General features: G+C 45.2%; 1 protein-coding gene across 7 annotated transcripts in view; it reads left to right on the forward strand.

Annotated features, from left to right (window-relative positions):
• Nucleotides 1-5,079: 5,079 nt before the first annotated feature.
• The window catches only part of SIK3 (SIK family kinase 3), a 271,702-nt gene continuing 260,412 nt past the window's right edge, over nucleotides 5,080-16,369 (forward strand). For 6 of the 7 annotated variants that reach the window (XR_004177270.1, XM_009187338.4, XM_009187340.4 and 3 more), the window contains exon 1: nucleotides 5,080-5,369. Coding sequence is in view for 6 of the 7 variants with exons in the window: in XM_009187338.4 (XP_009185602.1) it covers nucleotides 5,097-5,369 (273 nt within the window). In the remaining variant the exon portion in view is untranslated. 7 annotated transcript variants of the gene reach the window in all.

The raw sequence follows: 16,369 nt of genomic DNA on the forward strand, positions 1-16,369 counted from the left end.
CTCCAGCCTGCAGATGTTTTGGATTATTCAAAGGGTAATTAATAATAATCTAAAAATGTTTCGACCATATCCTAGAACACATGCAAAGTAATAAGGGCAATTTTTATGTTTTGTGTCACAGCTTGAATGGTTACATTAAAAAGAACAATGTGGGCAGACTGAACAGAAAGTTGTTGACTGAAAGCTTAGTTAGCTTCTCTTATACCACCTCCCTGAGATATTTTCTAGCAGGAGACTGAGTAGTTACCCTTGGCTGCTCAGACTTGCTTGGGATGCCCTGGGGAAATTGGGATGTGACCAGGTGGATCTGGGATAGAGGAGGAAAAAAGGCAAAAGCCACACAGCTGAGGTGGTGATGCAGAACGCAGTCTTTTATTATTATTATTATTTGTGACAGAGTCTTGCTCGGTCACCCATGCTGGAGTGCAGTGGCACGATCTCGGCTCATTGCAACCTCTGCCTCCGGGGTTTAAGCCATTCTCCTGCCTCAGCCTCCTGAGTAACTGGGACTACAGGTGCCCGCCACCATGCCTGGCTAATTTTTATATTTTTAGTAGAGGCAGGGTTTCACCGTATTGGCCAGGCTGGTCTCGAACTCCTGACCTCAAATGATCTACCCACCTCAGCCTCCCAAGGTGCTAGGATTACAGGCATGAGCCACCACGTCCATCCAGAACACAGTCTTAACAGAGAGAATGTGTGCATTCAGCTCACCCAGAGAACCAGGGCATTTGGAGTGTTCAATGTGTGTCCAACGGTGCCTTGATTCCTATGTGATGGCAGAATTTATAACCAGTGAGTAATTTCCTCGTTTGGGGAATTCGTAGCATGTAAATATACTGCGATGCTATCTTTGGGCATACAGAATTTCTGAATGATGTTTCTGTGTCAACAATACCTGTATAAATTCAGCTTTTTTTTTTTTTTTTTTCGGGTAGTAATGAGTTAGATCAATAAAAAGTACAAAGCCTGGCTTTCTTCAAGTCCTCATGGCTCCCAGAGTCTAAGGAGCAACATTGTGAGGCTGCAATTTTCTTTCAGGTTGCAGGTAAACTGCTCTGCAGGCAGCCTAGGTGTTCTTTGTATCTCACTGTTTGTATCACTCTCAGGTCAGACCTTAGGTCCTCAGACATTCTGTATCACTTCTAAAAGTTTCCAGGTTCCTGTCACTGTCATCCAGAATAACTTGGTCTGCCCTTTTCAAATTCTGGAAACAGGACACAATGACATTACATAGGAAAATGTCTTCTTTTCCTCTTTGAATCTATTTTTTGCTTTTTCAGAAGCTCTCTGCCTTTGTCTTGCACTACAGGGGCTCTGAGAATTCCACCCCCAAGCCACTCCTCTGAGTCTTCTTCAGGACAGGAACACAACACTTACAGGCCTGTATTTTGTTTTTTGTGAGAGGAGTTTTCACTGTGTTGCCCAGGCTGGAGTGCAATGGCACGATCTCGGCTCACTGTAACCTTTGCCTCCCGGGTTCAAGCAATTCTTGTGCCTCAGCCTCCCAAGTAGCTGGGATTACAGGCATACACCGCCAAGTCTGGCGATTTTTAAAAGATTTTTAGTAGATACGGGGTTTTGCCATGTTGGCCAGGGTGGTCACAAACTCCTGGCCTCAAGTGATCCGCTCACCTCATCCTCCTAAAGTCCTGGGATTACAGATGTGAGCCCCTGTGCCTGGCCAGGCCTGTATTCTTTTTTTATCTTTCTTTTTTTTTTTTTTTTTGAGACAGAGTCTCGCTCTGTTGCCAGGCTGGAGTGCAGTGGCACGATCTCGACTCACTGCAACCTCTGCCTCCTGGGTTCAAGCAATTCTTCTGCCTCAGCCTCTCGAGTAGCTGGGATTATAGGCATGCGCCACCAAGCCCAGCTAATTTTTTTTTTTTTTTGTATTTTTAGTAGAGATGGGGTTTCACTATGTTGGCCAGGATGGTCTCGTTCTCTTGATCTTGTGATCCGCCCGCCTCAGCCTCCCAAGGTGCTGGGATTACAGGCGTGAGTCACCGTGCCCGGCCTCAGGCCTGTATTCTTAAGGGCCAGAAACACTTCTACACAATAAGCCATGATTCTCTTCTTGGTGCTATTTACAAGTGAAGCCATCGCAGGCACTTCATTCAGTCTTACTATCTTGTTGTCTTTATTCATATGCTTCTGCTGCCTGCTCTGTCCTGCTTTCAAGACCTCTCAAAATACTCTTCTTCCCTGGGTCTAAACTGAGCTCAGTCACCCTGGACTTAATGGAGAGACCACTTTTCCTACTGGCTCCTACCTTGACAGGGATTATAATACAATGGGGAAGACCCTAGGTTCCAGAGGTAGGTTGCCTGGGTTTTAATCCCAGTTCTATCACTTTCTAGCTCTATGACTTTGGCCAATTCCCTTAATCCCTATGTGCCTCATTTTCCTTATCTGCAAAATAGAGACATAATACAAACCATCTAATTAAGTTGTTGTGAAGATTAGGTGAGTTCACTTAGGTACAATGTTTAGCATAATGTGTGGCAGATTGTTATAATCATTTACCTCAGAACCGAACGCAGTTCTTGGTACTCAATAAATCCTTATTAAACGTAAACATCTAAACTATTTTCCTTTTTGCCTGATGATCTCCTTTGATCACCCCCTTCTCTAATTTTCTGTATTCTTTGTGCCAAAGAGGACTACTCTTCAAGATCTCCAGCAAGTCTCTACCAAAGTCTCAATCAGAAGCACCATCTAGTGACCTCAATCTATACAGGAAAGGAGCATAAGTGACATAACACACAGCACACAGCATATGTTCTGGTCATTATTAAGAGTCATCTGCTGCTTCTCTTTGGAAATTAGAACAATGCTCTATTTTCTAGGTCCTCCTCAGAGTTGTTTTTATTTTTGATACTCTTGAGAGAGCAGCAAAAGTTGTGATATTTGATGTTCGAATTATCTCCATTAGTGAAGGACACTCTGTGATCATAGTCACCAGTAAGCATGGTTTCAGTGCTGCTCCTGCAGCTTCCATAGTGAAAGATTTTTTCTTTGCTTTACCAGCCAGCTAAGGTTTCTGTTGAGACGCCCAGGGAGATGGTAAAACTGCAGCTGTAGCCGGGCATGGTGGCTCACACCTGTAATCCCAGCACTTTGGGAGGCCGAGGCGAGTGGATCAGGTAGATCAGTCTTGAACTGGTCAGCAGCTCGAGACCAGACTGGCCAACATAGTGAAACCCCGTCTCTACTGAAAATACAAAAATTAGCCGGGCGTGGTGGTGTGCGCCTGCAGTGTCAGTTACTCAGGAGGCTGAGGCAGGAGAATGGCTTGAACCTGGGAGGCACAGGTTGTGGTGAGCTGAGATCGCACCACTGCACTCCAGCCTGGGCGACAGAGCAAGACTCTGTCTCAAAAACAAAAAATAAACAAACAGAAAAACCAAAAACTGCAGCCGTGCAGCCCAGCACCAACATTATAGTCCCTGCTAGAGGTGGGTGAGAGCCATGAAGTGATAGGAGAGACAGGCCACAACCCATCATTTATCCAGGATGGAATGAGCTCAATTGGTGAAAGGGCTTAACCAATGCAAGAAGCCAAGGCCCACTTCATTCTTATCCTTATTTGCTAATAAGGGAGCCGATTAGTGTTAATTGTGTTGGCAATTTGGAACAGCTACCAGGGAATTGATCCAAGACCATTGTGGGATGACCCCTCTGTCCCATCTTAAGTCCCAGCCATTACTCATGGTTGGATAGGGAATTGGAGCACCAGGAAGTGCTCTTTGGTCAGCGAGTAAACATGAGTTCTCCTTCCACACATTTACAGTGCCCTGGGTGTCAGTTTTTAATACTGTGCATGCAGTGACCTGACAATACAGTTCTACCATTGAGAGAGACATAGATATAGATGGATCAGGACTAGTGCGAAGGAATACATTTTAACATTGGAATATTCACAAGCTTCCCTTCTTTCCATCCAACCCGCCAAAGACTATTTTGTTGACAGTCTGATTTCCTACCTGCTACCCTCACCTAAAGCAGCTAAGTTAATCTATTTAATAAAGGGAAGGGGAGGGAGAAGGAGGAAGCCTGGGAGCTATGAAGGCTGCCAGGTAATAGACAAGGGAAGAAAAAGAGATATGAAACTGCTGGAGTTATCAACTTGATGACCCTTAATGTCTTCGGAGAGTCACTAGGAAGGATGGAATTTTTATTATTTACTTATTTATTTTGCTTAACCGACTGTTCTTTAAACAGGACGTGGTTCATTGGACAATGTGCACCACTGCTTCATCAGGGTTATACAAGCAACAGAAATAGTATGTAGGCACTCTCACAGACATCCCTGTAGAATTGTTCAGAGATGGGGGTGGTAGGAAGGAAAATGACGTACCTTCTTTGGCTGTCACCCACCCAATGACTGGAATGCCTGTTTGGACTGGCTTGTCCGCCCTTGAACACGCAAATCCTAGTTTCCCCATTCTCCTATATTCGGTGACAATTAGGTTGACTGTGCAGGGTGAGCTGGATTTTGTAAGAGGAAGGAATTTTACCGAAGAATTCCCCTGCGTTGTTACCAACTTGGTGACAGTTGCCTAAAGAGTGTAGCTATTCCTGCCTTTGTGGCCTCAAGGGCTAAAGTGGGACAACGCTGGTATTTTTGGTGATGAGGAAACACTTTTTTTTTGTTAAGGGAGGTTGGGTGATCGTTGAACTGGGACAGAGGTCACAGTAGAGGTCACATTGGCGATTCGAGCGGGGGTGGGGGGTTGGCTTTGGGTCGGGCATCCTGCGCCCCCGACTCGGGAAAGGCGGCGGAGGCTTCCAGGTTGGGGGCTCACTGGAGGTTCCCACCGTCAGCTCCCGGAGGGGGGCACCCGGGAGCCAGCGCCTCAGGAACCGGGGCCCACGCGGGAAGGTCGAGCCCGCCGGTGAGGTCACGGTTGCCATGGCTCCGGGCAGTGACGCGCGTCGGCACGTGACCCGTGGTTGCCATGGCGCCGGGCGCCGGGCGGCGAAGGCGCCCCGCCTCCCCGAGTGACGTCCGCGGCCCCCCCCTTTCCCGCCCCCCCTTGCCCCCTCCCCCGAGCCGGCTCCCCGCGGCCCCGGAGGTTTCACTGCACAACAAGATGGCGGCGGCGGCGGCGAGCGGAGCTGGCGGGGCTGCCGGGGCCGGGACGGGGGGAGCCGGGCCCGCTGGCCGCCTGCTGCCTCCGCCCGCGCCGGGGTCCCCAGCCGCCCCCGCTGCCGTGTCCCCAGCGGCCGGCCCGCCGCGTCCCCCAGCCCCGGCCTCCCGCGGACCCATGCCTGCCCGCATCGGCTACTACGAGATCGACCGCACCATCGGCAAGGGCAACTTCGCGGTGGTCAAGCGGGCCACGCACCTCGTCACCAAGGCCAAGGTACCGGCGCAGGGGCCGGGCGGCCCTCGGAGCGTGGCGGGACCGGGAGAGGTCCGCGCCCCCAGCTGGGGGTCGGGGCCGCGAGCGCGGCGCGTGGTGGGAGCGTTGGGGGCCGGGAGGCGGGAGGGGGCCGGCCGCCGCGGGGCGGGCGGGGAGCTAGGGACACCTGGGACTCAAGGCGGCGGAACTCCATGCAGGGGGCCGGGGGCACAGAGCACCGACCCTGGGAGCCCAGGAGCCGGGCGCGGGGAGGGGTCCTTGGGGCTAAGGGCAGGGGGTAAAGGGGATGATTGGAAAGAAGGGGTCGGAACTTCCCGAGGGCCGGGAGACTGTAAACCCAGAAGACTCTGGAAGCAGCAGTTAGGAAATCATAAGGGAGTGAGGGCAGGGGCATTTGAAATGTGGACCCGGAGGATGGGGGAAAACAAGGGTGAAGTGGCAGACCCGGGCTTGTAAGGGGATCCAGGACGGCTGGGGCACGGACTGGGGATGTGCACGCCTGCAGGGCGCTGGGAGGTCCCAGGATCCTGGTGCCTTAAGACAGAGATAGGAATCCGCTTTTGAACATCTAAGACTGATAGATGGTGCGAAGGGAATCCCGAGGAGACACACGATTAGTGGAGGAGGCAAATGGGGAAATAAGGGGGAAATTGCTTTGCTTGTCCACAGGAAGGGGCCCAGGGAATGGGGGAGTGAGGTGGGGGTGGGGGTGTCCCAGGTTTATGATGGCACTAGGTAATCAGGGGTTAAACAGTTTGGGAGAGCTGATTGCTGGTTATTTTTAGTTGTTAGAGGGTCGGGAATTGTGGGCTTTGTAGAACCCAGGGTGGGCTTTCACTGGTCGGGGGGAGGCTTGTGAACCCAGACACCGGGAGATTACCCGCATCGAGCCCTTAGTTCTCAAAGGGATTTGAGGCGCTATGGGAGTGAAATTGGCCAAGGTCAATTAGGAAGCTATATATGTATGCATGTAAAATTCTTTCTTTGAGGAAATATGGTAGCACTTTCATGTAGCCTTCGTTGGGAGGATTGGAATCTAAGACATTTTGGTTTTGGTGGAACCCGCAAAGCCCATTTTTACTCTAAAATTTTCTTTGCTCAATATCTTACTTGAATGAATACTTTTAATGTAGTCATTCATTATGTTTAAAACTGCAGCTTGTGTTTTTCCTCAACCTGAGGAATGAAGAACCCTTACAGCTGCTGCCGCCTCCTACCAAAGCCACATCAATTCTCCTCACCTCCTCAGCCTAGCCTCTGGTTGTCATGACCTACCTTGTTTTTGCTTTTATGGCAGTGGCTTGTTTTCTGAAGCCAGTGACTTATCTAGGCCTTCTCTTCTGATCACTTGCAACCTGAAGTTCCTTCCCCACCATCTTTCTGCCTGAGGCTGCAAGGGGCCCTTCTTACCAGGGTGTCAGGGTGGGTGGCTGTGGCGAATTGATTGGTCAGTTTCACTTCCTCTGGAGGGCCCTCTTCAGCCTTTTTGTCCGTTTTTATCACAGGGCCTCAAGTCTGCAGGTCAGAGCTGAATGAGATACCAAAGTCCAGGGCTCCCTCAGACCCTGAGGGGAAGTCAGGGGAAGTCGATTGAGCCAAGACTTTGGCGTGCTCCTCACTTGCCATCCTGGCCCCTCACCGTGTTTCCAGTCTAGTTTACTATTAGCCAAGGCAAACTTATATTTACAAACAATATGCCTTGTTCCTTGTTTTGCTGTTTCCTTTTTTTCTGCCTATTTTCTGTGTAATCACTTTGTGCTCCTGTGGTTATTTTGCTCTGACCTCTGGGGGATAGTCTCCATGAACTTAATTGGTTGCTTGGTTTATGGTTTCACGATTTAAAGAATTTTGAATCTTCCAGCCCTTGGATACACCAAAATATTGATAAAATCTGTTACAGACAGGGTTGAATGTTTTTGTAAATGTAATTGCAAACAGTTGATTCTTGGCTTTAATATAAAAGAGACATTTCTATCTTCAGTAGTCAGCAAAGCCAGTGCCTAATTATGGCTGGTCTGCCCGCTTTCTAATTTTCATGTGTGTGTATGTGTGCGTGCGTCTGTTTTTCATAGTTTTTCTCTGAGACCTTGGTATCCTTTAGGACTGCAACATTTTAAACATTGGCTTGTTTACAAAAGGGTGTCACTGTTTATGTTGGTTTTTATCTTTGATCATTTGTGGTATGCAGTTATGCAATTCCTATGTATGGAAATATTCAAAGTCTTGAATGAGACTGAAATGGCTTGGACAATGAGTTGCATGTGTGAAGGAGCCACACCAGCATTCATTTGTGTTTCTGTAGCAGTGTGCAATTTCCTAGTTACAGTTACAAGTGCTATATCTTTTGCTGCTTAAATTACTTTGACTACATGAGTGAAGCTTAATTCACAAGGAGTTGTCATGTGTTCTGGGTGAACCAGGAGCATAGTTTGGCCTGCTCCATGCTTCTCTGAATCCACTTTGGAAGGGGTTCTCAAATGCTTAGATGTGCCTAACAGCTGTTGACATACAGTATGATGGCCTATTAAGGTTATGGTTTGGTTATATAACCGTGGGGAAGGTGCATAGAAGTTGCCGAAGCTGCTGCTTCAGTTAACTCAGGTTGGTTTTTTTTCTCCCCATGCACTGCAGCCTTTATCTTACTTCTGCAGAGGGGTCCTTTGGAAATACAGAGTTATTTTTTTTTCCCCCATCTGTTTCCAGAATGTATCATTTGTTGTTTTGTCTTTTAGAGGTGTGTGATTTTTTTTTTCCCCTTGTGGGAAATGGTCTGGGTTTTCTTATAACCATATGTAACAGTCAGACAGGTAATTCAGATGATACTTGTGTTGGCTGAAGGAGGTTAGGTAATAGGTATTTTCTGAACATCAGAAATAGTTATGATCCCCCTCCCTTTTTTTTTTTTTTTTAAACACACATGACCCATTCCAAGGACTAAGAGACTAAAGTAAACCTCATTTATTGAGTAGGATACTGCACTCCATCCAGTGCTACGTGGTTAAGCTGGCCCTTTCCCAAATTCTGTTAATTCTCAAACCTTCTAGAGTGGGATCCTGGGATGAATAAAATCAGTAGAGAAAAGTGAAGCTTTTCCTATTTGCTTGTTGGTTACTTTTGCAGCACGGCATTCATGAGCTCAGACTTCATATTGGCAGCACTGCAGTGCTTAGAGCGGCACTGCAGAACAGTTACCAGGAGAGAATGTTCAGCTGTGACATACTTTGGTTAGTAGCTCACCCTGGCTGTCTTTGTCCTACCTGCTTTGATTTCCTTTTTTTGGAAGAGCCTTACTTAGCTTGAGGTTCTCTGGCTCTGTTTTTTTTGGTAGGAAACTATAAAGTATTATAGATATTTTTAAAAAGAATGTTTTCTGCTCTCAAATTACTGGTAGTCTGTTGCCTGTGCCTAATTATACCTTCACTAGTTGGACGATTGGGACCAAAGAGTAGATAGATTTTGTATGCATTTTTTTTCCTTTTTAAAAATATTGGGGAAGGGTCTTACTCTGTCACCCAGGCTAGAGTGCAGTGACACTACACTGTCAGAGTTCACTGTAACCTCAAACTCCCAGGTTCAAGAGATCCTCCTGCCTCAGCTTCCTAAGTAGCTGGGACTACAGGCTTACACCACCACACCCGGTTAATTTTTAAATTTTTTTTGTAGAGATGAGGTCTCATTATGTTGCCCAGGCTGGTCTTGAACTTCTGGACTCAAGCGATCCTCCTGCTTCAGCCTCCCAAAGTGCTGGGTTTACAGGCATGAGTCTGTAACCCAAATGCTTGGCCTGTATGCATTTTTTAAAGTATGCGTGACTATAAAAGCCTTTGGTCAAATACGTTTAAACTGTGTTTCAACAATTGTATATCACTTGCCTGTTACTGGTTCGTGCTAAGAGTTCCAGCTTTGGATAAAGCAATCTGAGTTTGAATCTTTTGCTGCTTAATAGTTGGGTATTCTTAGGCTGTGAGAAGTTATTTAACTTCTGTGTGCTTGGGTTTCCTCATCTGTAAAATGGGATGACAATAGTACTTACCTCGCAAGTTTTAGGTGTTATGAAGATTAAAGAAGATAGTGTATGCAAAGCTCTTAGAGCAGCGTGGTGCCCTAATAGTATGACATAAATGTTACATCATCATCATCATTGTTATCAGGTGTTGTAGTAACATGATAATATTGTGGACATAATAATAGTCCTCCTTTTTTTGCTTTTCACCCCTTGGTCACAGTTCATGAATGCATATGCCGTTAGTTTTGTGTAGGTAGATGCCATCCTGACGATACACTTTCATGGTAAAAAAAGTTTGCTACTATTTCAGGTGCCACTTTGAGATAGTCGGGTTTAATTCATACGGGGTACAGGCTGGCTAATCTCATGAAATCGGCATTTTAAAACAAATTTTCATTAACCTTTTTTTTTTTAAGCAGCAGCGAGACTTAGCTAATGAAAACTGTGACTAACACTGGCTTTTGCTTTGGGCTGCCTTGAATTTTCAGTGTGTTTTGTGTAACTAATTTTTGTTATGTTGATGAGGGAACAGAGTTGAGTGTAGTCTTTTCTCTAGAGGTTCACTTAAATTCGGTTTAAGTGAAAAGTTTAAGAAATGTTCCTGCAAGCTTAAGGACACATTTGTCCTTGCGTGCACAGGCAAAGGCCTTAGAAGGCCAAGGTCAGAATTCTTAACTTTAAATATTACACAGAGAAGACATTTTGCCCTATGACCCCGTTTCAAATATTGACTAGCCAGGACACATCTGTGTGGTTCAGTGCAAACTCATTTCCATGAGGAAAACAAGTCAAACTGGGCTAAAAGCATTATTTTCACCTCTAAAGAAGAGTTTAATGAAGCACATGAGATGATGCTTTCACCTATTAGAAAACTGAAAACAAGATTCATTGGTAAATAGGAGAGAATTATGTCAAAAAGAAATTGAAAGCAAAATTTACATTAGGTGCATTTGAGGAAGATAGCCCCATCCCTAGACAATCTAGAAGTGACTATTGAAAGATGACTATGTTCAGTTTGATACAGTGGTGATGGGGTTACTAAACATTTTTGAAATTTTGTAAAGAGCTAAGACTGATTGAGACTAGTCTCTCCAGAGTCAAAACACCAGTATTCCGCTTTCAACATCAAAGATGTTTATTTTAACATTTTGACTTTGGTGCCAGCTCCCTAGAAAGTCATAGATCTCGCTCAAGCCAGAGGTGCCCAGACTAGTTATTCTGTGCCAGAAGTGCTGTTTTCATTTTTCAGGTTTCAATCTGGCTAATGTTTTCTAGTTCATTGCATAAAAGAGAACAAAATGGATGCTTTGAAAAGAAAAAGAAATGCTTTCTACTCACCAGAGCCACTGTAACTGCAAAACAACATCTAAGACATCTGCATAGAGATGGAACCTTTCCCTTAATCATTTATTCATTCAACACATTTATTGAATGCAAATTTTTTGTCAGGTTCCATTCTAGGGTCTGGAGTGTACCAATGAACAAGGGAGACAAAAAGCATCTGCCTTTCTGGAGCTTTCTAGTAGAAGGAGACAGACAAGAGACATGTAAAAAAATTAAAAATTTCATATAGGAATGAATACCAGGAAGAAAATAAATGGATTAGAGAATGCCTGGGGAGGGCTGCTGCCTCAGATAGAGTGATCAGGGAGGACCTTTCTTTCCAAGATGATATTTGAGCTGAAACCTGAGTGATGAGAAAAAGCCAACCTGGGAAGATTTGGAAGACAGAACGTTCCTTAAAGAAGGAATGGCGTGCAAAGGCCATGGGGCAGAAGTGAGCTTGGTTTGTCCAAAGGTTAGACACAAGGTCATGATGCCATGGTACCTTAGCGAACAAGTGGAAGGATGGGGAAGGATGAGGCCAGATATGTAGGAGGGGCCAGATCATCTGGGTCTTGTGGCCATTTTATGGAATTGGGTATGACATGGGGGTGACATCAGAGAGTATCAAACAGAACACTAATATCACCTAATTTATGTTTTTTTTTTTTTTTTTGAGACGGAGTCTTGCTCTGTCGCCCAGGCTGGAGTGCAGTGGCCGGATCTCAGCTCACTGCAAGCTCCGCCTCCCGGGTTTACGCCATTCTCCTGCCTCAGCCTCCCGAGTAGCTGGGACTACAGGCTCCCGCCACCTCGCCCGGCTAGTTGTTTTTTTTGTATTTTTTAGTAGAGATGGGGTTTCACCGTGTTAGCCAGGATGGTCTCGATCTCCTGACCTCGTGATCCGCCCGTCTCGGCCTCCCAAAGTGCTGGGATTACAGGCTTGAGCCACCGCACCCGGCCTAATTTATGTTTTTAAAACTTGACTGGATGTGGTGGCTCATGCCTGTAATTCCAGTGCTTTATGGGGATGAGGCAGGAGGATCACTTGAGGCCAGGAGTTCAAGATCAGCCTGGGCAACATAGTGAGATCCCATCTCTACAAACAATTTAAAAATTAGCTGGGTGTGGTGGTGCGCACCTGTAGGCTCAGCTACTTGGGAGGTGGAGGTGGGAGGATCCCTTGATCCTGGGAGTCTGAGGCTGCAGTGAAGTATGGTCACACCATTGTATCTCAGCCTAGGTGACAGAGTGAAACCCTGTCTCAGGAAAACAAAGCAAAACAAAAACAGCAACTCATATAGGTTATTTTATGGTTAAGAGCAAAAATCCTTTTCTGATGCTTTTCTTGGCACAAGGGAGGAGTTCAGTTTTAACAACTTATATTCTTTCTCACTGTAAAAGAGTATCGACATAAATTGTACATAAATTAAGCATGATCAGCCAACAAGTATTTGTTGATTTATTGGGCATGAAAAAGACCTTAGAGAGGTTCTATTCTAGTTCTGTTTTTTCCAGAGTCTGGAAAGACAGACTTAACAGAATTTATAATCTCAGGTTTTGCCTGGGGTGGTGGCTCATGCCTGTAATCCCAGCACTTAGGGAGGCTGAGGCAGGTGGATCACCTGAGGCCAGGAGTTCGAGACCAGCCTGGCTAACATGGTGAAACCCTGTTTTTACCAAAAATACAAAAAATTAGCCAGGCGTGGTGGTGCGTGCCTGTAATCCCAGCTACTTGGGAGGCTGAGGCAGGAGAATCGCTTGAACCTGCGAGGTGGAGGTTGCGGTGAGCTGAGATTGCGCCATTGCACTCCAGCCTGGGCAACAGGAGTGAAACTCCGTCTCAAAAAAAAAAAAAAAAAAAATCTCAGGGTTTTAGGGACTTTGAAAGTCATTTAGACCAATTATCCATTAGATTCATGGCTCATCTCTCTCCTCACTCCCATTTTCCCGGAGTCTTATAGCTAGATAGTGGGGGAGCTGGAGTTAGAATCTAGGTATCACTATTCCTACTTAATTCTACTCTGACTTCTCTAATCACAGAAAACATTGCCCTTGCCCTCTGAGCACTCGCTCTTTTACTGGGTAAGCGAGATACACATATACCAATTAAAGTCTAAGATATTTATCCTTTCTGTAAGACAAACCAAAAGCAAGATGTCATGATGAGAGGAAACATTTCCGAGTAGAGAGGAAGAGTAAATATTCCAACCCTGTATTTCACCTGTCCTTTGGCATTATACCACTCTGTCACCTTTGCCAGTAACCTTGAGTACCCTATGAGTCCACTGCTTTGCCTGTAAATCTGCTGGTCAGATGCCCCTTGGCATGACTGAGATATGAAGAAAATAAAAAGGGAAAGAAGTAAACACAACATGCAAAGACCATAAAAGTAGTCTGGCTTATGTGGTTTTCTCATGTCATTATATCCATCCAACTCCTAGGGAATATTGGTAATTACATATTTGTATTGCTGGGCTGGTCAGATCTACCTTTGAGGGTATGTTTCTTTGGTGGGCTCCTCACTTACTAAATCACAAACACTTTCCAGGGATGGTGACGTCTTACAACTCATTAAGAGAACTGGTCATCTAGATACATACCTTGATGACACAGGTGAGGGTCAAGAGAACCACTTATATTAAGGGTTCCTCTTGTTTTTTTTTTTTTTTTTTTTCATTATCCTAAGTAAACACAGGAAGGGATTCTTCTTAATATAGTTGTGGTTTCTGGTCTGTGGGCTATGGCTATTCTCCAGATGAATGACCTCACCTATCAGGTAGGTGAGTCCCTGGCTCCTCCTCATAGCGAGTAGCTTGGTCCCTTTCTGGGATAACAGTATAGTCATACAGTCCTGTGGATGACTGATAACATCAAGAGCATGAAAATTATATACATTCAAATGGGCTTTTATCCTAATCTAATAAAACATTGCTAAATAAATGGCGTAGGCAATGTCTTTGAGAAGTCTCAACAGTCTTGAATGATTTAGCTTGAAAGGCTTCTTTTGGATCTGTTCAGAATAGAATTGCGGAAGCGAGTACAGAACTGTTGGATGAGCCATCACTAAGTTATGTTAGGAGCATATTTGTGTTTAGCAGGTATGTGATCCGTGGTAGACAAGGAGCCTCTGGACACTGATGGTATTTTATCTCAGACAGGCTTTTCAAAGAGGCAGGAATCAGATTGTGAATACTTAGCCACATTTCCCAGAAGTTGAAACGGAAAGAGAAGCAGACTCATTGCCTGTTGAAGCTTGTCTGTGTGGGCTGAGCTCATTCAGTTGGATGCTTTCGGCCAGTTATTTTAAACTAAATTTAGGTTTTGATTGGGAAGTTCTGAAAAATTATCAAATTTCTGCCTAGTTTCAGCTCCAGCGCGTGTTTACCAGCAGTGTACTTTACTTTTCATAGCTTCCCCCAGACGAATTGAGTGTGAAAATGCAGGTTAGTTACCCACATTTCTTGAGATGGAATTTTTTGGAGAAGAAATTTTTTATTCCATCCATCCGTCCGTCCGTCCGTCCGTCTGTCCATTAAACTTGCAAAATTATCAGAAATAGAAATGGATGATATATGGTCCAAAATTCAAAAGGTACAAAGGAGCATTCAGTGAAATGAAGTCTTCCTCCTACCCCAATACCTGAGTCACATAGTTTCTTACTGTTTTTTTTTTGAGACGGAGTCTTGCTCTGTCGCCCAGGCTGGAGTGCAGTGGCATGATCTCGGCTCACTGCAAGCTCCGCCTCCCGGGTTCACGACATTCTCCTGCCTCAGCCTCCTGAGTAGCTGGGACTACAGGCGCCCACTGCCACACCCGGCTAATTTTTTGTATTTTTGGTAGAAGGGTTTCACTGTGTTAGCCAGGATGGTCTCGATGTCCTGGCCTTGTGATCCGCCCGCCTTGGCCTCCCAAAGTGCTGGGATTACAGATGTGAGCCACCATGCCTGGCCAGTTTCTTACTCTTATAAACATTGATTAAGGGCATCTACAGATTAGTTCAAGTGCTAGATGCCATTTATTTTCTGACAGTGCTTTGACATACTTGAAATTTCCAAGCATAATTTTACTTAAAAGTAAAAAAAGAAAATAGCTGGCTAGATGCAGTGGTTCATGCCTGTAATCCCAGCACTTTGGGAGGCTGAGGCAGGAGAATTACTTGAGCCCCAGAGTTGGAGACCAGCCTGGGCAACATAGTGAGACCTTATCCCTACAAATAATAATAATAAAAATAACCAGGGGTGTGGTGGTGCATGCCTGTGGTCCCAGCTACTCAGGAGGCTGAGGTGGGAGCATCACTTGAGCCCAGGAGATCAAGGTTTCAGTGAGCTATGATTGTGCCACTGAACTCAGCCTGGGCAACAGAGCCAGAGTGCTTCTCAAAAAAAAAAAAGGACAAAAGAAAAATACCTAACCTAACTTATACTGCTCTTTAGGATGGCACAGTGTGATAATCTAATGTAAACCCTGTGGGGGCAGGAATTTTAGTCTGTTATTCATTGCTGAATTCCTTATATTTAGTGCAATGTCTGCAGATATTCATTGACTACATGAATATAAAGATTAAAAAGTAAGAGCTGAGTTTGTTTTTATATCCTTAACACATCTTTGACTTTTACTAGTGGAATTTCCTATCTTTAGTTAAGATGTTAAAGAAAAGTAATTTTCTACCTTTTTCTCACAAATCTCTGAGTAAGTAGATTTCGCAGCCTTTCTGGGCTAGTAATTGATTTTAGTTTTTTTTTTGTTTTTTTTTTTTTGAGATAGGGTCTCACTTTGTCACCTAATGCTGGAGTGCAGTGAAGTGATCATGGCTCACTGCAGCCTCCACCTCCTGGGTGGAGGTGCATGCCACTACAGGTGCATGCCACCACGCCCAGCTAATTTTTAAAAATTTTATTTGTAGTAGAGATGGGAGTCTTGTATGTTACTAGGCTGGTCTTGAACTCCTGGGCTCAAATGATCCTTCCTCTTTGGCTTCCCAAAGTGTTGGGATTACAGGTGTGAGCCATCGTGCCTGGCCAGTATCAATTTTGATGTGTGTGTACTTTACCGTAACATTGCTGTTATTTTTTGAATCTTTTTTATAATTTTCTTTCTAGTTTTTCACTTTACAAATTTTCTGTGATAACCATTGTTGTGCACAAGTCTTTGATGTATTTCTGATTTTTTTGCTCCAGATATATTGTTGAAAGGGAAATTACTGTGCCAAAGGGAACACATGCCTGTACATCATCTAATAATGTATATCGCCACATTGCCTTCCAGAAAGACTGCACTAGAGTTAACCTCCTGAGCAGTGTATGAGCAGACTTGGCTCACTGCAAGCCACACTGGCTCTCTTTATTTTATCTGTCTCCCCATCTACCTTTGTTGGCTTGGGGGTGTAGGGATTTTAAGTCTCTACTACACCTCTAAACCTAGTCCCATAGATATAGTACAAGTCAGGAGAAGGTTACATCGGCTGTGTAATCTGTCTTTCCCTGTACCAAACCTGGAAGAGGAAGGAAAAGAATAAGTGTAAGTCTAGGGGCCGGGCGCGGTGGCTCAAGCCTGTAATCCCAGCACTTTGGGAGGCCGAGACGGGCGGATCACGAGGTCAGGAGATCGAGACCATCCTGGCGAACACGGTGAAACCCCGTCTCTACTAAAAAATACAAAAAAACTAGCC

This window comes from Papio anubis, chromosome 12 (genome assembly GCF_008728515.1).
Source record: "Papio anubis isolate 15944 chromosome 12, Panubis1.0, whole genome shotgun sequence".
In the NCBI taxonomy this organism is placed as follows: Eukaryota; Metazoa; Chordata; class Mammalia; order Primates; family Cercopithecidae; genus Papio; species Papio anubis.